At 37.2% G+C, this 22,721-nt stretch overlaps 1 protein-coding gene across 1 annotated transcript in view; it reads left to right on the top strand.

Moving 5' to 3' along the window:
* LOC132704942 (out at first protein) overlaps positions 1-22,721 on the top strand; it is a 57,607-nt gene that overhangs the window by 11,478 nt on the left and 23,408 nt on the right. The window contains exon 2 of the mRNA XM_060675292.1: positions 16,604-16,717. Within this exon, the coding sequence (XP_060531275.1) occupies positions 16,604-16,717 (114 nt within the window). The remainder of the gene's footprint in view (positions 1-16,603; positions 16,718-22,721) is intronic.

Raw genomic sequence — 22,721 nt, 5'->3', positions numbered from 1 at the left:
TAAGTGACCTACAAATGAAATACCCCAAAATTTTGAATAGTCGCCTAGAATTGCTGGTAATTCTTAAAAATTTCCTGGGATGCCTTCAGATTTCCCAAAAATGTCCTGCAGATTTATCGTTTAAATTCTTGCTGTTGCAGCTAAACTGATTCTGGTAATTCCCCACTTTCTGCGGTAATAATTTCTGTAATTTTTGGCCAACCTAAAGGCAGTTTCATTTTCACTAAGCGTGATGACACTTGTACACTAAAACATATTACCCAAACATCTTTCCTATGTAAGTGTGCCTTGCAGTTTGTTAAATCACTCGGATTTGTCTAAGATCCTATTAGGTCCTCATATTTGCCACACTTGTTGTAATTTCGTGAAAGCGCAAGTGTTGAAAGCACAAATTATACAAGTTTGCGAATGGGAGTCCTATAGAAATCACTTTTAAATCTTTTAAGTCAACTTGTACATAAGGCAATACTTACCCATATATAGGCACATTCTTTTCCTTGCAGTTTTGAGAACAAAGACAAGTTTTTCACAAAAACACGAAAAAGGTACGGATAGAATCATAACCACCAAAAAGGTAAACAACAATGGCACAGACTGTTGGCATTGCCAATTCCTAGCTCGGCGTTGCCAATTATATTCAGATTTCAGACACTGATTTTGCGTTCTTCTGAAAAGTAGTCAATGTTTTCGGAAAAATTACGGCACTGTGGCAACTCAGTTAGTTGGAGGTGACGCATGCTCAAAAGATCCACACCTTCTCTACGAAAATATTATAGCCACCTGCGGCGGATCACTTTTTACCGTAGTAGGGCCATTATATTATCTTATAACTAGGTGGTTTCACCAGATGGTTTCACCAGATAGATCATCACTAACTAATTGAACAAACGCCTCAAAAATTTGGTTTCTCTGAATCGATGATTTCAGTGTTGAGGTCTTATTTGGTGAACTGTCGACAGTTTGTTGAGATTGACAGCTTTAGATCACTTTCTTTTATTCCAGCTTCTGGTGTGCGTCGAGGTTCTAACCTTGGTCCACTTCTGTTTAATATATTTATAGACGACCTCATATCTTTGATCACGGATTGCATGACATTTCAGGCCAACATCAATATTGTCAGTCAGTGGTGTATTAAAAATAAATTGCATCTTAACTTCTGCAAGTGTAATGTGGTTTCTTACCACCACACAAAAACTCTTTAATTACAGTATAGATGATACTATCCCGACTAGACTTGTCACTGCAAAGGATCTGGGGATTTTATTCGACCTGACGTTCTGTTTTGTACCTTGCATTACTAAAATGGTTTGAAGAAAGAAAGAAAAGAAGAAAAGAAAAGAAATTGCAGGCATTTTTATGGCTCAGCTATTATTCAATTGTTATTTAACTGTTACGTTTGGATATGACAGTCAGAGAAGATCGCTGACGTATGTTCAGGGAGGAGGCTTCCTATCCTGAGAAGGGAGTTGATTATAATCTCTTACTGAGAAGATTCGCTGTCCTGCCTCTGAGTTTACGCAGAGACTTGCAATCTGTATCATTCCTCTACAAGTTAGTTCATTACGGGATTGTCCGTTTCTTCTGGAATAATTACGTTTTTATGTACCGCGGCTGGAAGGGAGACATCAATCAACTTCAACAAACTATCATCGCACTGTGATTTTTATTATGACAGTCTCCAGACGCTTATCATTTTCTTTCTTCTTCTTTATTTTTTTTATTGTTTTAAGTTTTAGTTTTTTATAGTTATAAGTAGATTGAAGATTAGTTTTTAGGTCCCCTGTAAATATGTCATATGATTTATATTTTACGTTTTCTGTAATTGGCTTATGTTACCTGTTGTGCTATTATAAAAAGCAAAATCTTCAAAATCTAATTATAGTAAAAATACTCTATTGCTAGTTCCTGGACCACCCGGGCTGCTGTGAAGGGGTGTGAAGGAACAGTAGCTAGTATGTTTAATGTGCTATTTTTTGCGATTTTTCGTGTTTTGTAGTTTTAGTTTTCGAACTACCTCATCGGTTTTCTTTTATAGCTTACCTTGTAGTGGATACAAAAAAGTTATGATCCAATCTTCGGGAAAATTTGGCTTAATTGCTTAGCTTTGCCGCAGGAGAACTTTGCTGTTTGTCCCCGAACTCTTACGTTGAATTATTACTGAGGCTAATGGATTTCGTTTAACCGACTGACTGACGGTTCGATTATAACCCTGGCCTCTAGACCTTCGAATTGCTGGATATAGCATCCGCTCCTATCATTTTTCCAGGATTAAAATAACACTCTTGATCTGACTGTCGGAAGTCGCCCCCATAACGCAGAAAACGTAATTGTTGCTGGGAAAAAGCAGCGAACCAAAGCAGGACTCGTTTCTGAAGAGCTGAAAAGGTTGTGCCAGATTGACGATATATCCTTGCTGTGGTGCATAGATTATAAAATACATGGTGGTCACTTTTTCAATGTAATTGTAAGGGTAACTTTTTAACCATTGATGGTATAGTGACGATTAAAAAAATTGTATATTTAGACATTGTATATTAGCTACCAAAATTAAATTATCAGAGGTGGATTAAGACACATTTTGGTATTATTTTTAGTATTTCCTATCTCGCTCAGTTATTCCAAACTTTACAAATGAAAAAGTTATACAAAAATTGTAGAGTTTGTTGAGTTTTAATAATAATAACAAAAATAAACATAATAGAAGAAAAAAGTTAAAACGGTTATTACCGCGGATCAAAGTGCAGGTGGCAGGTGGCCAGTCTGTCGGTACACGCCCATAGGCAAGCGATGCGAGTTTTGGCTCACCCTTGTCTTTCCTTTTTTTTTTATTGCTAGTTTTTGGTTTTTGTGAAAGTACTGCGTACATCCTTTGTGAATAAGTCATCGTTCAGTTAAAGAACTCCCAAACTAAAACTTACACTGTTCCTCTATAGGGTTCGATATGAGTTTTTTTTTAAATCATTTGTTTTATCAACAGGGTGGCCCAATTTTGAATTACTACTAAAACCAGCATCGAAAATTTAAGTAAAAACGACTGTATTTTGGCCATTTTTCGTGTCAAGTTCCTCAAATAGTAAGCAGCATTTTCTTATGCATTTTATTCCATAAAATGCTAACATGGAAAAGTGCAAATCGTTTTCTTCAATCTCGGAATATTTTGAGATATTTAACGAGAATAGGACACGAAGTGCTAGTTATAAAATTTGTTTCATTTTTGTATGAAGAATTTAATACGAGTAAAAGTGCAATAAAAATTTCAATATTGATAGTAATAGTCTAAAAATTGGATACCCTGTAGACAAAAACAAGTAACCATCGAAGAAAATCTCATTTTGAGCCCTACGACTATTGTATATTTTGCAGCATTGGAATTAAAAAAATTTACTTTAGGGCATTTAAATAGAAAACTTTTAACTCCATTTAACAAACCTTTAATGGTTTAAAAGTTACACATACATCACTCGAAACGTGGCCCATTTTTGTAATAACCATTGCGCCGTCGCTATAAAGGTGAAAAAATAAAATCTGACTTTCACCTTCGTCATAAGTTTGAGACACACTATATAATAATTTTTTTTCACTAAAACGACTTTCAACTGGTGATTTTAGAATCGGTTTCTGTAAGTGTTGAAATTCAAACTCACTACTGCATTAATGTAGGGATACAAAAGTAAAATTCTGTAACTTCAGTTTCGTTACCTACGGCTGCGAGCTACTTCGGACATTTCCGGGATATTACCACACGGGTTAAGGAGGATGTTTTCGGAAATATTACTCACGGCTTGAATTTTGACGTTTGCCAATTCTGACGGTCATGTCAGTAAATGTATCCGTGGTGTTTTGCAAAAATGTACCTGAAGACTGGCAAAATACATAACTATTCACCGATCTAACCTTCGGGAAGTGTCATTTTACCACGTCAGTTTTTGCTTCCCACGGATCCGAGCCACTTCGGACATATCCAGGATTTTACCGCACGGGTTTGAGAGCAATCGGATGTTTTCCGAGATATTACCGCACGGCTTGAATTCGGACGTTCGTCAATTCTGATGGTCATGGCAGTGAATGCATTCATGTTGTTTTGCAAAAATATACCCTACCTAACTAAAGGTCATAGAAAACGTATAGTATGCATCACGTTTGGTAAACATTTTAAGTCACTCGTTCCTCTGCGCTCCGCTCGTGTCAAATAAGTTCGTGACCCAACTGCTCCATCCATGCCCGATAAGGAGAACGGTGTGTAAAGTCCATTTCTCACGGAAATGCATTGCAATGACATAAACATTGGTGAATTAATAGTATATTATGCAACAAGTGCGGTAAACGAAATTTCACTAGACTTATCTTAGCTAATTTAAGGTTTACATTAGCTATAAGCGGATTATGGTCAGACGAGATATCGGCATCCAGATTAGTAGGGATTCTATTTATCTAGTTCCAAAAGTCAATCTAATTTCTAATTATTCGACTTGGGTTATCTCCAGGTGCTCTCTAAGTGTATAAGCGTCAAGGAGGGAGCTGGAACTATGTGTTAGACACAACAAGTTCTCTTTCCTGACAAACCTCGATTAATAAATTCGGCAGTTGGCCACCCATAATCAGAGTGACTTCCTCCTTTCTAGTAATTTTTATGATGTGGGTGTGTAGACCTGTATAAAATTCACGTTCATTGGTGTTGCTGCCAGTTTGATGGTCATTACTCTTTCCGAAATTGCGACAGAGTCAAAAATGTAGCTACTATCAAGTACAATGGCAACTCCATGTCCATGGTGTTTATCCGATTGGTCACTGCAGGAGTTGTATATTGAGATGTTGTGCTTTGTAATATGACCAGAGCCAGTCCATCGGACTTTACTCACTCCCCTCACACTCAATTTTAAAATTCTGAATTCCTTCATAAGGTTGTGCATTTTTTCTTTTTCGTATAAACTGTTTATGTTCCATGTTGAAATTCTTCGGACCATCTTAGATCGGGACTGAGGCTCATTTCTCTATTTGTTTCTGCCATAATGATAGATAGATAGATAGATTATTTATTCACAAAACCAGGTGATACAATGGATGTTTCGTCAATAAATACAAATAATAAATTACAAGTTTCATTGTAAAAACAATGTATATCATAATCTTAAGTAATATGTAGAACGAATACGAGTATATATTTATATAACAAACATGACAAACAAGTTAATGTAATTTAAAATAAAAGAGAGTATACATTAGAAAAATCTCGGTAGACTTTTGACGTTATTTACGATGCTCTCAGGTACGCTTCAAATTCTTTCAGGCTGTAGAAAGCATTGGCCGTCAGGAGCCTCTTGATGTGTTTTTTAAATTGATTTATAGATAAATTTTTTAAGCTTGGAGACAGCAAATTATAATAATATGGTCCCGCGTAACTTAGTGATTTTTTATAAAACATATGGTTGAGTTTTGGCTTCAGCAGATGTTCTCTGTTGCGAGTATTGTAACTGTGGATATCAGTATGCTTCCTATGTGAATATTTATTTTTATGTGTGATCAAAAGTATTTTAAATAGGTATATACAAGGCATTGTTAATATTTTGAGCTGTTGAAATGTCTCTTTGCATGATTGCCTCGGAGGAAGTTTAAAAATCAGCCTAAGTATTCTTTTTTGCTGTATAAACACTCTCTCAGCATCATTCGCTTGTCCCCAGTTGACAATATTGTGTGAAATGGAAGAGTAAGCTGACGCGTAGTAAAAAGCTATTAGTGCCTTCTCAAGAAATGAATCTTTAATTGTTAATATTGCGAAAAAGGTTTTATTTAGTTTATTGCAGACATTGTCAATGTCCCGGTCCCATCTCAAGGAGCTATCAATATAAGAACCAAGAAACTTCGTGGTCTGATTTATTTCCAATGGCGAACCAGCAAAACTGATCGATAAGCCAGCTAAAGGTTTAATGTACTGACCAGTAAACTCAACCACGACTGTCTTTTCTACATTCACGATCAAATGATTTTGCCTACAGAAGTTATTAAACTGTGAGACAACAAGAGATACATCATCCATCAGCACTTCTGCATCTCTTCCAGAGACAAAGACGGACGTATCGTCCGCGTACATAAAGACACGACAGTCACTGTTGAGAAATTCCGGCAAATCGTTCACATATAAAAGAAATAATAATGGACCCAAAGTTCCCCCCTGAGGCGTGCCCAGGCTGACGCTACAAAGGTCTTAGTACGTTCCATTTATTTTGACACTTATTTTCCTATGATTCATATACGATATGATCCAATCATTGATAGGCCCCCTGATTCCCAAGCACTCCAGCTTCTTTGCCATTATACTGAAGGTTAAGGAGTCAAAGGCGCGCGATAAATCGAAAAAAACTCCGATTACTGTCTCTCCGATATCTAGTTTATCATAAATATGCTGAACAAGTTCATTTGACCCCGTTTCCGTAGAGTGACCAGCGCGGAATCCATGTTGCACATTTGTTATTATATCTTCTTGCTCTAAGAAATGTGTCATTCGATTGTACATGGCTTTCTCTAGGACTTTGGAAAAACAACTTGCGATTGTTATTGGTCTGTAATTCTTTATGTCTGTTGAATCCCCTTTCTTAAGCACAGGAACCATTTTAGAATTTTTTAGCGCCGAGGGGAATTGCCCTAATAAAACAGAAGAATTAATAATCATAGTTAAATATGGGGCCAGGACATCGCTACATGCTTTAATAAGTCGTATAGGTATTTCGTCAATTCCCAAAGATTGTTTGTTTTTTAATGAGTCAATTAAGGACACTACTTCTCCCACGGTATACGGCATGAAAAACATACTCTTCTCCCTGATGGGTGGAAAAGTACCGGTATCGTTTTTACTGAATATAGAATTAACTTTCAATTGTACATGAGTGGCAAAAAAATGTCCGAACTCATTCGCTATTATTTTATCGTCAGTGGCAATGGCATTATTGACACGGATTTTTATACGATTTTTAATATTTTTTTTACCCAACTTATCGTTAACTAGTTCCCACAATTTTTTATTTTTATTGTCAGAAAGATTTATTAAACCAAAAAAAAAGGCCTTCTTTTCTTCGGCAATCTGTTTGTTTACTAGATTTTTTAGCATTTTATAGTTTTTGTGTACCGTTACATTATTAGAATTTTTTCGACTCCAGTTTAAGTCTTTCAATTTACTAAAGTCGCTTTTAAGTTTTTCTGAAAATGGTATAGAAGTTTTATGTTTCGTGTTTTTATTCGGAAATTTTCTCTTGGGATGTGATACTTCAAAACACCATATCAGGTATTCCCAAAAAACATCAAATAGCTCATCAATATTCGTACACCCTGTAAGAAATAAGGTTTCCTTTGAAAAATAGCTGCGGAATTCAGCAATGCTACTGTCGGAGACAATTCTTTGTTCAAGATTCTGTGCTGTGTTACAAATTGTGTTGTTTAGGTAGTATTTAAAAGTTAATTTTTGAGATAGGTGATCTGATATCCCCAAATTAATTTGCGTTAAAGTAGAGTCTTGAAGGTTTGTAACGATATAATCAATTGTTGTTGAGCTTATCCGTCCAGTATTCGTGGTCTGTTTCCTTGTGGGTGAATTTACAAGAGAACACAGACCAAATGAATCGAACAAGTCGAATAATTTCATTATTTTAAGATCCTTTTTATTACTATTGAGATTCAAATCCCCGCAAAGCAGAGTTATTTTAAATTTTGTGGCAGAGAACTGCAAGACCTCTTCGAGCTGATTTATAAATAAATCATAGTCTCCTAAGGGTGGCCTATACACACATATAATACATAATTTGTCCCTATAACTAGCTGCGCAACATTCGAACACCTGTTCGACCGAAAATTGCTTAATCTCTACAATATCTGAGTAGTCGTGGACGACGCTATTATTAATGAATATTATGCTACCCCCGTGTATATGAGGTAGACGTTTAAATATTGAGCAAACCGTGTAATTTTGTAGTGATACATCAGTTTGTGCTCCAGTCACCCAATGCTCCGTAAAGCACAGAAAAATTGGCTCATGTTCTTGTGTGAACATGTCAATCATATTTGTTTTATTGTTAAGGGATTGTACATTCAAGTGTATTAATGAGAGGTCGATCTCAGTTACTTGGATTTTTCCGTTGTTTCTATCTGGTGAAAATTTCCACGCCTTGGGAATCTAAAACGTTGCACTAGGGAACCCTTTGGCCATATTTTGGGATTGTATACGTCAGTTACATATTCTATTGGAATTGATAGTTTGAATGACGAAGCTTTTTCTGTGCAATTGTGAGGTACGCATTCGAACTTGATTAGGGGAGCAGTTTTCTTCAAGTGGTCAAGAATATTTTCTGCTTCCGTATTGGGAGGCATCCTGAAGAGGTGCAAATAACCTTTCTTTCCAACCCCTCGGAGCTCAGAAGCCGTCGAATTCGACCCTATTACTGCTCTACTCTTATAGCCATTTCTTTTAAATTGTTTATTATTATTCACGCCCGTCTGCAGTTTTTGTTGTCCGGCACGAGTCTCGGAAACGCCGTTGGAGATACCAGTATTTTTTTGTGCTATATTACTGTTTTTGTTTTTTGCCTGTCTATCGGGATTCGATGTTGTGGCTGCAGCGAAGGTCTCGTGGCGTATTTTTGTCTGCCCGGTCTGATTTGTTGGCTTGGCTGTAGATATCTTGTTATCGATATTTGAATTTATATTTTGGTTCGGGTTCTCGTTACTAGATGGTGCCGATGTTATGGGATTTGGGATATCTTCATACTTTTTTATTTCTTTTAAACATGATATCAGTTCTTCCAGTTCCGACACCCTCTTCTCCAAATGAAAGACTAATTTTTCTAGATAGTCCTTTCGCATTGTTACAGTGTTTAACTCCGTTTTGTGCATGCAATTAGTAGAAACACATGACTGTGAGGTTAGGTTATCCACGCTGTCGTGGAATTCATCATTTTCGATATTATTCGGGAGCTTATCCTTAAGATAATTGACGTACCTTGTAACGAGTTGATTATTCACACTATCTGGCACACTTCGATGCATTATTATGTCTATTAATTCTTGTTTTCTCAATGAATTCAGAGCAGTACTTAAAACTGCAGTATCATACTGGGCAGCCATATTGTATATTGATTGAATGAGATAGTGATCCTGGGAAAAAGGTGAAGTGTTGTGTTATCCCGTTACCTTCAACACAATCTGGGAAAGACATTTCCTTAATTCTGGTCCTTAATAACGGTTATACCGCTGTGACTCGGTCGCCAGGGCCTCGTCAGTTATCTAGCAGGGTGTGCCGGGTAACTGAATTACCGCTCGCGCAGGTGAGATTGATATTTGGGCTGATGTTATAGTCATACTTACCACCCCGAAAGTGATTAATCGATTGCAAATAATTCCGAGCGTTTTGGTCTTCGTTGTTGTTTGCTGTGTTCACGAATAACATGGTTAATTGTTTTTATCAATCAATACTTGAACATGTTGAGTCCCAAAATGCTACGCTCACCTCATAAAATAGAACCTATAAATCATAGACCGTCGGTGTCTTCACAATAGCACTTCACGGGGCGGTGCCACCGTCGATAGTGCCACGAACTAATTTCCTGTAGATATAATTGCCATGCCGTTCATTACATACAGAAACAACCAGGACGAACGTTTTAATCAATCCAAAAACCGGCGACTGATTATTCAATTACCCGCGTTAGGAAAATTAACGTATTGGACCCGTCCGGGGGCCGGCGGGTGGGGGGCGCGAGGGACGTCAGCGGTGTGCCGCCCAATACATTATTCAGATTATTGAAATCGCATTCACGCGAAACAAAACAATGCGGGGGTGGAGGTCTCGCCCACCCTCCCCTCATTTTATCACGATCAATGCAACGTGGCTCGACGTGCTTGATAAATACCGTCGTATTTTGCTTCAATGGGGGGAGGAGAATGGCTCGGACATAAAAGGCCCCCCGCAATTAGGTTAATTTTAACCACCAGGGGGGATAATTAATTGCGCGGGTTCTTCGAGGATAAAAATCGCCGCGCCGACCTCACTCACTCGTATTATTCGCCATGGTGGGTCGGCGGGTGGCGGGGTTATATCTATCGCGCGTATTGACGAACTGCCCCCCGCGCCCCGACCCCACGGTCCGCGTTCCGCAATCACTTCCGGCCGCCTCCACGTATAGTCCGAATCGATACAGTAATTCAATCTCCGTTTGAGTAGCCCCCCACCCCCCACATGCCACCCCATGTCGGCGAGCGCTCAGAAGGAAGGGCGAATCGGAAAAATAAATTCGTTTAATTCGGCCTGTGGTTTTCAAGGTTTCTTCACTCGGGGCTTCACATTGTGTCGCTGTTAGAGAAGGCTTGCAATTTTACCTTTTTAAGAGATTAGCATGTCTATAACTTATTGTTCTTAATGGGTAACCGTAGAAATTAAAGTTCCGGTAAAGTTCGCCGGACGATATACCGTTTTTATAACCTTTTATGGTTTTGACTTCGGAATGAGTTTAAGACCTGCATGTTCTAAAGCGGAAGGGAGCATTCTTTTCAGCACGTGCACCCCAAGCCAGAGCCGTATTATAAGATGTTGGCCGACCAGAACTGTGGCGTACCGACTGTTGGTATTTTAAGAGTAGGGAAATTTTTGATGAAACTGTTATATTAATGCATATTAGTGACGATATCTGGGCAAAGTGAAGCCATAAAATTAACGTCCGAGATGACTAAAAAATACAGTAGGTGACATAGTTGTGAATGGTGTCGAAGAACGAAAAACACGGAAAGAGCGTGGGGTCCCAAAAAGTCTATTTGACATGCACAATAATGAGACGGTTGATATATATGCATTTTAACAATGAAAACTTTAGATGAAATTTAGTAAACATTGAGTGTAGCCAAGAGAGTTTGGTGCGTTCGTACGAAGACTTGGTTTTTATTACAAAACCATCAATAAAAGACAAATTTTGATGGAATCAAGAAGAAATTTGGAGTGGAGGACAAGATATTTCAGTGAAATTCAAGAAATTGCCAGGTTCGCGGGCCAAACAAATTAACATACTACATGCGGGCTTTGAAGATGTTTGAGTAGATAACGCTTTGTTGCTTTCTGCAAAAAATATCAAAGAAGCAAAGGTTGACTACCACGAAAACATGACAGCAGACACCTTTGAAAAATGATTTGAAAACGCACGAAAATCTTCAGTTATCAACCTTACAAATTATTTACCAAAACTAGAGAAGTCACCGACCGATAACTTATTTGCTGTCAAAAATTGGATGGCCTGTAACGTTCGTCTAACCTCGTAAAACACGTCTCCCATTCTAGGTATTAAAACTCATAAATTGACGTTAATACTTACCGTACATAAATAACTTTTCCTTACAAGCTTGTTATCTTCATTAATTTCATAACCCGATATAATTTTAATACGGGTACATTCCAAATTGATATACGATTGATACTGAAACTTTCAAAACTAGTGAACATTTTCTGTTTATAATTAACATCATTTATACTTTGTAACTATTCCGTAAACCACAAAGCTGTTTAAGATTGGTCGCTCTTTTTAAGGTATGATGATGCTACATGCATTTCCTATTAAAGCTTGTCAAACCTTCTCTTCCGATAAAGAACAATTTCTAAAGGGGTTTGCGACCCTTGATAAATAGATTCTCAATTCCACAATGATGTTCCAGAACCTTACTTCTGCACTTCGTGCATACAAATGCTGAATGCTGACGGATTTGTGTTTAGTTTCATCGGCGAGATTCCTCGATTATTACTAGTCTATGCAGTAAAAAATCTATTATCACTTTAAAATGTTTATTATAAATATAAATGAAGGGGTAAGCTATAAAACAATGTTAGAATATTTATAGAAAAAAATCTACATCAAAATAATCACTATCGTCACTGGATTCGTCCCATACATTAATTCTGACATTAGTTGACTTCTGTAAAAATTTTCTTCATCAATGACATGTTCTACACATTTTTTCCAACTAGAAGCAGATATTTTTTCTATTTCACTTCTAATTAATTCTATTGTCCCAAACCAAAATTTCTTGTTGTTTTTTATTAAATTGCAGGGATATGGTGGAAGACGGACAACTTCCAAGAACTTTATTTTATTTTTTTCAATTTTACCTACAAAGGATTTTGTATTGCTTTCCTAGGAAAATATTTTAGAATCATTATGTTAAAGCCTTCAATTGGAAATCAGGGACTGCTTTAGGAAGATTTATAGAAAGTACACTAATATGAATTAATATCTATAACATTTTAAGTACAGCCCTGGTTTGTGGTACACGTGCTGATAAGAATGGTTCCTTTTGCTTTACAACAGGCGGGTCTTAAGCTCATTCCGAAGCCAAACCCATAAGAGGTTGTAAAAACGGTATATCGTCCGGCGAACTTTACCGGAACTTTAATTTCTACGGTTACATTATGATAAAATACGCTGGCTACCCTTTAAATGTTACATGACTTGCCTGGTCTATCATAAACGGAAGGCCCTTCAATAAACCAACAAAAAGCCGATTTTCAGGCGTTTATCGCTAGAGGGAGTTATTTTTATTTTAGTAGTATCGACACCTTAGAAATTTTAAAATCATTTCCGCTTTTCCATTGGTGGTGTTACAGTCATTCTTTGTTATATTTAGACCGTGGGTTGAAGAAAATTTCGATGATGGAGTAACGCATGAAAAAGAAAATGTCATTTGATTATGTGCAGCAAAACAATCGTTCTACGAGTATATGAAGGTAAAATTTAGAACATAGCATATAAACAAATCCGCTAATGATTTATATTTTTTATTCCAACATTTTTTCAAAAACGTCAGAGGGCATGGGAACTGCCATTGGGAGGACAGTGGAGTCAACTGGCATTCCAAGATCGACTTTGCGTCGGCTCCCTGGTGGTGCATACTGGATTCGCAAGGGAGTTTATGCGATGTATGAGAGTAATCAGATCCAGCACTTGAATCATTGCAACAAAAATTAAAAGAAAATGGTCGATTTACTAGCAGTCGTGAAAGATTGCGGCGATTTTTGCACAGAATTCTATTTAGATTTCAAAATATTGGCAAGACAAGTTGCATTCAAGAGTGGCAAAATTCTTCATTGAACTGAATTTTTAATATTCATCTTACACTTTTGCTTGAAGGAAGGTTGGGTGCCAATCTCTTTGCTACTTTCAGCAAAAAATATTAAAGACTGCTCATTAGATCACCATCAGGCCATGACAAGCGAACTTTTTGAAAATTGGGTAAAAAAGTCTCTGTTCCAACTATCCCGCCAGACATCCTAATCCTAAAAAAGAGCTATTGCAAGAGTTGCTTAGTGTGTTTTAAAGATTATTATACCAAAAACCAACTAGTTGAAGTTTTAACAACCAAATTGTGTGTTAAATCTCATTTCGTTGACCAAGTCATAGAAAGATCCTCTAATACATCGTTTACCTCCTTATCACTGCGAGTTGCATCCAATAGAAATGATATGAGCCGAATTTAAAAACAAAAACGCAATAATATAATCTCAAAAATGTCCGACCATGCAATTGATGTAATTAAAAGTCAGTGTGAATTAATACCAGAGAACCGTTGGAGAGAATGTGTTAATAATGTACGTGGAGTGGAAAATAATTATAAAAAACTTGAAATAACGTAAAAACATTATTTCTATTCGTGGATAATAGAGTTAAATCATATTCAAATCATTATTTCTATAATTATATAGTACGCAATTTCCTTACTACTACCCTATCCCGGTTTGATTTTTTGGACGAAACATACCTAATCGTTAATAGCATTATTAGGGTAATAACGATTTTTTGTCGTGTATACGTGTACGTCTATACGTTATTGAAATTGAAATAATCCAAATAATTCTAGGTTGCCTTTTTGGAATTTTATAAACTGCTGATAAGGTGTTTTTCCGTCGTATTTTGATTAATCGGCGGTCCGCACGTGAAAATTAGGTTTACTGACTGGGCCATATTTGGATGCGTGACCCGAAGTGGCGCGACCCGCATTAGATACTCGTATATTTGTTTTTATTCTCAGATCGTTATGATCATTTGCAATCAGTTCACAACTTTTTTGGAATTTTATGGATGTTTTACCACTTGAATTGAAATTGATTCAAAAGTTAGCTTTTCTTAAAATATTTATTTTTGCAAAATAAATAAAAAACACATCCTTTGAAATGTTTTCATTTCACTCAGGGATTCGAAAAATGATAAATATTTTAAAACATTTTTTGATCCTTTAAAGGATAGTTCTTCTTCAACTACATTAAAATTGTGAGATATCCTAACGAATAGTTTTGTCCATGTACCAACGTAGTTTTCTGAACATTTATTTTACGGTCCCTTTGATCATCCTTAGTTCTAAGAAATTAACACTGAAGAAAATGATGAAACTAAATTCCATCAGCTTAATTGCAGGCGTGTAGCCTATGACGGAGGGATTTCCGCACAAAACGCTTTTTTTATACTTGGAAACTAAATATTTTCGAACCTAGCTTTTGGCAGGAATTGTTTTAAATCTCTAGTCGGACATTAGCGTTTTACATTTTTTTATGTGTCAAATTTGAAACACTCGTGCCAAACTGATAATTTTATTTTAATTTATAAATTGCCTCTGTGTGCGTCACTGGACTGTGAAAACGCCTAAACAACTCAGAGCACGTCTTTTAATTCAAAAACGGTTGTTTTTGCGCAAGCAATTTGCGAAATTTCCGTCTTAATGACGCTTTATATATTCCCGTTGGCTCGTTTTCTTTAATTAAGACCCTAAATTGTCTTTTAATATTGTTTCGGACCGAGTTTGCGTCATAAATTTACCCCGATCTCCCGTTTAACGATACTGATATTATACGAGACGCTACTAAAAGTGTATTTCACAGTAGAACAAATGACAACATGTCTAGTGATGTGATGATGTAGGGCGTGAAATATGTGATTATTTCAGTTTAGGGGTGCGTGTGGATTTGACCCCATTTTATTTCGAAATTTCGATGTTCGTTTCACTCTGCCTCCTGCCTTCCTCCTCCTTCGAAATGCAAACGACTCCAGGCCGATACACCTGTGGCACAATTTCCGCGCCGGAAAAAGCAATTAGGTGCCGTCTATCGTCTATCTGGTCGCTCCTGTGCCCCTCCACTCCCAACATCCCCCGACCCGGATCGGCTTAAATTTAATTTCAGCGGGACAGAGTCTCTGTTTCTTCCACGTCTTGGAAGAGCTTTATTCATTCAGTTCCGCAAAACGCTCAAGGGCTCTTTTCGGGGCCCGACCAATTTAACAGGCCAATAATCCAACGAGAACTTGCAACATGTAGAAAATAAACGAAACGTAGTTTTGAGTACAATCAAAATTTACTGTCACCGTCGAACCGCTGGCGGAAAACGTCCTGACCGTATGCCGCGTCTATAAATGCCATTATTACGCATTGGATGACATCTGGCGGAAAACGATATCGTTGTGTTTACTTTGCGTTTAAACTTGTGCGATACCGAGACCCCGTAGGAAATATGATTCCTGTTTGCGTTCAAACTGCGGCAAACTTCTCTCCTATTTCCTCGATATTCCGAGGGGAGGTCTGTGCTTATTTAAAGTTCCAACTACGATAATCATTGTTGGCTCGGTATTGTTTACGTTTTGTACTCCGATAAACATCCTCCGGCGGCACCGCAAAAGACGAGAGCGCCAGCGTCAATAGATGAGCGAGTGAGATAACGTGCCGGTGAGTGTCATGAACGTCAAAGTTGTGCGAGAGTTCCTTCATTATTATTTCATTATAGGATTAAACAAGTGAAAAGAGTTTTTTCCCCAATTGCTATCTTGTTTATTTGTAACGCTTAAACTAAGCGGTTTAGTAGAAGTTTTGGGACGCTAGGAAATGCTTTGATCAACTCAAATTTTCAAAAACCCCCCGTATAATTACGTGGCGAACGCGTTCGATCGCTGTCTCTAGAATTTGTCGGAGTCAGAAAGTCGACTCGAACTATTTCCGTATTAAAAGCCTTTAAGCTCCGAAACGGCCATAAAGCTTGGCGGCGTATATCTCATTCTTTTTATTGGGATGGCGGATCGTATATATATAACAATCAAAAAACTTAAAATTACTTTTTCCGGGTTCGGAGGCGACCTATATTGGGGGCTCCGTCCTAATATCGGCACTAGACGCGATCATCGACAAACTTTTATCCACTTGTATCGTAGTTGGGGGCCAGAGGGACGTGCCCATTCCCTAAATTCGTGAAAGTTCCTCTCGGAGTGTGTTTTTTTTTTTAACGCGGGGAACGTTATCCTTTATAGCGGACTTAAGAGACTTGAACGGATAAGGTGAGAGAGAAAATTGAGCCTTTTAAGTTGAAAACGTTTCGGATTCCTCGAGATTCGAATAGTTGTCGAAATTATGTTTTCCAATTACCGATCATTTAACAGATTTAAAATGATGTAACAACATTTTCTGGCATCTAGATGCAGTCACGTTTCAGAAACTTTTACACGCTTGTGGACCGCCCCTGATGTCTAGTTGTTCTCCTCAAAGCATAAAACGACGACCGCATAATGCCATATCGGAGTATCATGCTAAGATACGATGTTTGTTACAGGGCGGCGACGTTGTTCAAGAAACCATATCCGCCAACGCCACCGAAGACACTGTGACCCTGGAGTTCCAGAGATCGGATGGCACTCTAGTCACTCAAGTAATCGACTTTCGAAACGTGAGTAAACAAACCCCATAGCGTCGCTAAGAAAATGTTTTTCCCAACCGAGTGTCGGTTTCGATGGTCGTCGCGTGACTTCGCGTCGACGTCGGTGCAGTCACGAACTTCTGAAAGTTTTTAAAAGTATCGCCGACGAGGGCGCCGATCTCTTAAACCCGATCGTTTTAATTCGCTCTGTTCGATATCTGATCGCGAGCCGCGTAGTTTTTCCTTTTCTTGTATTTATTTACTAAACTAAAAAAAAAACTTGCTTACTATGGGATAAAATTTTATTATCAAAAGAGCTAAGCCGATCGTGTCGTTTGCTGAAAATGTTCTTAGGTATTATCGCACCGTCCTGGACTGCGTTTTTTTAACATTACATTGTGCGACGATCCTACCGACTGCGCCCATTATGGTAAAGCTGAGTTTTGTCGAATAGGGTGGGGCGGCAAAGGCGTAGGTGGTGGGGCGAATTGTTCATCGAACGACCAGGAACAAAATTCGTATTCTCGGAAAAACGTTCAGGCGTCGCGGCGCGCCGTTTTACTTAAGCCGCTAGGCGAAGTGCCGCGTTAGTTTTATTGCAATTTACTGTGATGGCGCAGGGGTGTTGGAGATCGCCGCCCTCGCCCCGAGGAAATTCGGATTAAGTAGTAAAACATTTTATATTACTTCTTCTTCTTCTTCGTGTTTGCCGTGCGCTCTCGTCTAACCAAATTACAAATCGTCGGCTCGGAGGGCTGCGGCGGAGGGGAGCGGGTACATATTATTCCGGGTCAATCTAATCTCGAGACGTTCACGCAGGGTATATGCGAATCCGATGAGTGGCCCATAATGTTGAACTCGCGGATTATAGGCAGGTTCATCTTGAGAATTGAAATTTTGGTACACACAGAGAAATTTGTTTTTGCGTGCTGTTCAAACCATAGTTAGTATTACTAGACGGAACATAAAATAATTGCGGATTATAATTAATTCTGAAATTCAATGTTGAAAGAAGAGTACAGTCCATAAGGCCCGAAAATAACCTAAAAATGAATGAAGTATGTAATCTTCGTGTTTCTAGAGTAGTTAAAAAACAGTAGCTGCAGCTCGTGTCTCGTTTGTTTTCCGAGATCTCACTGATCGAAATGGGAGTGCGTCGAATTTAAATTATCCCCAATAACGAAAACCCCTAATTTCGTATCAAACTAACCGTTATCAAGTTTCATCGTGGCTACGGCGTTTGCATATTGACGCGCGTGTCCCCGTTTCGGCGCAGTCGGTAGGATATATCCTCGGTCCAAGGTTGCTGTCATTAATTACGTCGCGGTTTTTTTCTCGACATTTGCGTCATTATTCCGAACTTTTCTCCCACCGGCGACTTCTGTGTCGGTCGTTAATTTTAATGTACTTTTTTGTGCGTGTAAAAGGTGACTACATGGTCGGCGGAAAAATGCGTGTGGTGCGAGCCGTTCGAGTTGGGGGGGGGGCGTTCGTCTTTGTAGACTCATTTATTATTCGCGGTGTAAGGTTCGAGGACCGAGAGGGCAATAGTATACAGTAGTAAACAGAAACGTTTGCTGCGAGCAAAAATAATATCTGCAGAAGTATCTACACGCAAAAAACAAAATGCTTGGTTCAAATAGGTTGAGCTCACTTAGAACATAGGTAAGCTTTACATAAACTCAAGACTATGTCGGTTTGAAATAAAAATGGCAAAATCTCAATATCTAAAGTTTTCTTTTAACAAAATGAAATGTTTCGTTAGTATTTCAAATTTTTCAATTAAAATTGTAGGTAATTCAAATTAAACATTCATCGCTTCATTTTAAAATTTTATTTATTTATTTGACTTGAATTGAGCATACACCGGATTGGTTTTAAAAATATAAAGTTACTATTAAAATTAAGTTAAATGAGCATAATATTATATTGAATTTTTGGTAGTTTTAAATTAGTTAGATATATACTTAAAAATTTTAAAAATAAGAGTTGTTCATTTTCAAAGAAAATTGTAACACTGTACAGGAGTACGAATGACGGCTTTTCTAACATACGTAGAAATCTAGTAGAACGTGGAAGCATTAGCGTATCACCAATATTCCTGAAACAATTGTTTTTTATTTACAACAATAAAATGAGAAAGTTCCGCTATTATTTTCCATTTTTGTAACGTAGGTGAATGAATGTCTATCTTAGAATGATCGAAACGCAAGGAATGCATCCTTACCATTGTATAGAAGTACAGAATTTATGACCCGAAAACTTTCCAAATCGTTTAGAGTTTTGGATTTGCAACCCTGAAGATATTTTGAACAACTTTTTCAAGAGATTAAGCTTCTAACGCTTAGGGCGCGCATTTCTGGAATCATGAGCATCCGAGGGTTGTGAACCAAATTTCAACATAGGTTTTCTATCAATTTTTGGCAGGTCTCATAGGTTATATGTGAAAACTAACGCTTATTTAAGTACTTAATCGTTGGGAGGTATTACTTCAGCAGAATGGAGCACCTGCTCACTTCAGACAGGGTGTATGAAACTGGTGAGGTGAAAATTTTGCAAACCAAGTGGATAGCTCGAGATTTTCCAGTAAATTTTCCAGCTCGGTCACCTGCCTTAAACTAAGTAAGTTATTATTATCTGTGCCATACAAGTAGATAGTCCAGAAGAGTTACTAATGTTGCTGGAAATTGAATTAGGAACAATTGATTCAAGATTATTCGTGCATCTCAAAATGTGTTTGAAAACCTAGTGAAATTAGTGATTTTTATTGTTAGTAATTCAATACCGAATTATAAATTAAAATTACTAGTTGTTAATTTATTTTTCCTAACAATCGTCTGCTAGCGAGCCTTCAAATGAAAATCAAGAAATAACAAGGCCATCAATCCACGTTCAAGGCCTACTTTTTAATTTTAAATACGTAAGATGGACATGTTAAACAGGGTATTTTTGAAATAAATTTGTCCCTAAAGTGGTCCATTCTGGCGATATCAACTAAGTGTACCTTTTTCCGGTAAAAAGACATAACTGTTCCGATTTCATAAGAAAAAAGTCTAAAAGGTAATCCAGAAAAAGTTATTGCAGTTTTTGTTACGCCCTTAACCACAATTTGACATTTATAATTGTAGAATCTCAACCCGTTTCGGAAATATTAATAAAAAAAAACCATTTTCAGGTCCATTTCTGTTAGAGCATGTGATTTTATATTTAAAACTATGGTTTATTTTGGACGTAGAATATGCTGTTGGTCTACTGATTTTGGGACAGCCTATATATCTGTTTAAATTGATTCGAATTTTGCTTCGAAACTCGACCTCTCCCGCGACGGTGATAATTTCTATTTTGCGCATAAATCCCGTTTAACTGCGCCTGCTGCTGTTTCGTTGTGACATCGCAAACTGTTAACTGAAATTAATAATCCCGAACAAAGGCTCGCATCGAAATAGTTTTCACGTTTTAATTTTCGGTATCAGTGAGCGTCGAGTTTTCGATGTTTTTCGAGAATACAGGGATTAATCGAACAGATAATTTGCATAGCATATTTAGAGGACTATGCCACAAAATTGGCGCAAAAAACTCGCTTCAAAAAATTTTACACTTAAAAATCGGTATCTTTCGCTTATCTTATCTTAACTCATTGTTATACAGAGTGTTATAGAAATGTAGATCAATCCATTAACGATATATTCTTTTGGCTCTTTTTTCAATTTCAATGTTTTAAAGATACAGTTATTCAAAGTTGAATTTTTAAAATACATATCTATTAATGTCTTTATGAATTACATTAATTGTAACTTTTGCTTTAATTCAACCTAAGATTTTCAAAGCATTAATTGTATGTAATGCTTCCTTCAATTAACAAACTACCTAATGACGTCTTTGAGTTGTTTACTAAAAATCATACTCCAACTGTGTTTAGATAAAAGTGTGATATGTACCAAACTTCAAAAAGATATCTCAAAATACACCGGAGATATTCATAAATATGCATTTTAAGAAGATAATTTTGACACTCTGTGATATTGAAAACAAATCGTTCAAGTGAAAAGTGGTAATATATATTGGTAAATATAATGGCATTGACAATGCCAAGTGAGATCTTGGCGAAACGTCTGCAGGATTCCAGTCGGAGTTCAACAAACGAGGATGATATCCCGGAATATATATTGTCATTACATTTTTCCATCCGTGAATTGATACACCCTGAAATTGAAACACACTACATTTCTGGACAGCGGAGCTTGATCCTTCGCACACTTGGCTCGATTTTCTTAATGAGATTTAGGCACTTTTTCGGAAAATACTACCGACAAATGCTTCAAATACTACTGAAATGTTGTTTTATGTTGGTGTCAATATTTTCGCTAAGGGCTGATTTGCTAAGTAATTAGATGAAATTTGTGAAGTGTGTTTTTGTGTTTTATTTTGAATTAGCCACTGAAAGTACGTCATCTAGTGAAAAACTAAAAACCATTAAAAATTGACAAAACGTATTTTTATGAACCTTATTTTTTTGGACCATTTCGTAAATATTTAAGAAATTAACGTTAAAGAAAATGATGGAAATGGCTGCTGCATTGTCTGTTACAAAAGCCGTTTTCTTAAAAAGTATTTTATACCCCTTATTTTGGAAACAAAGCATTTCAGAACTTACGTTGATACCGGGTGACACAAGAAAGTGGGAACACTCTATAACTTTTAAACTGCTTCAGGGTTAATAATATAGGCTGAAAGTGCATTTTTTTGCGTTTTTGGATGGTTTTGCTCTTTTTTTGGTTTTTTTTTATTTGATTTTTGAAAATTGTGTCTAGGAGGTTGTGACCATTATAAATACTATTTACCGGGTCACATGGTCACGGGAAAAATTGTCAATAAAACTTTTCTTTACTTGTCTAATTGCAAATAGCATTTAATGTAATGAACTATAATTTTTTTTTGGATAAGATACTTTTTTTGCAACATTTTGACACCAAAATTTTCAAAATCCGTTAAGAAATAAGCTCACAGGAAGGAAAAACCGAGATAAGTAAATACATTTTTATTAAAACTGAATATTAATTAGGTGCCTTTGCTTCTATTCTTCATCAAGTGGGCATGATTGAAAAAGTACTGCGGAGAAACTGACAACGCGGAACATACGTTTTTCGACTGCTCACGATAGACAAAGACTCGAGATTTTAACTGAACCGATTACGCTAGACAACGTGATTGACCTGATGACGTCGACAACGGAAAACTGGGACCTTGTGGACAAGTTCATAAGGGACATACTATTAAGAAAGAAGGCAGACGGCTGCCTAGAAGACTAACGAGACAACACGTGACGTGTTGACTGATACTGCACGGAGAAATACAGGAACGACAGATACGAACGCCACGTGGCACAGACACGCCCCCTAGCCGGAAGTAATGTGATCAACAGTTCCCAGCTAGGTGGTGAAGACGAAGGGTTTGCTGGGTTTAGCCGGTAAGAATCCGGCACTCCCGACGGGTGCGCATCCCCGTCGGGGTCTTCCCATTATGTGGGACAGTCAGCACGCTAGAGCTGGTGTTTGGCTGATGTAAGATTCCCAGCGTTATCCCTCGGAAAAAAAAAAAATAATAATAATAATAATAATAATCATATTAGTAATAATAACAGGTCTTTATTTATATATCTATAACCAGTAAGAAATAAAACAGTCTAAGATACGAGGGTGGCGAGATCTAGCAAAGCTAGACTAAACTAAACACCCTAACTGAAAACATTTTATGAATTAATTTACATTAACTTGATTGTATCACTGTGAAAGAGAGGTTACAAAAATACATTTATACACATTTTAGCAAAAAAAAAAAACAAATACATTTTTATAGTTAGTCACTTCAATGGAACATAGGTGCTGCAAGGAACTACAAAAATAATCAAAATAAAAGGGGAAAAAATAGTAACTTTTTCTCTTTTTTTTTATAACGAATGAATTTACGCACCATTACACCCCATCTTGACGTCAATAAATGAACTATACCGGTGTATAACGGGTACAGCTGAATC

Source organism: Cylas formicarius, unplaced genomic scaffold (genome assembly GCF_029955315.1).
Source record: "Cylas formicarius isolate icCylForm1 unplaced genomic scaffold, icCylForm1.1 PGA_scaffold_7__23_contigs__length_41026272, whole genome shotgun sequence".
In the NCBI taxonomy this organism is placed as follows: Eukaryota; Metazoa; Arthropoda; class Insecta; order Coleoptera; family Brentidae; genus Cylas; species Cylas formicarius.
Note: the sequence above shows the minus strand (reverse complement) of the source record. Positions and strands in the feature narration are given on the sequence as shown.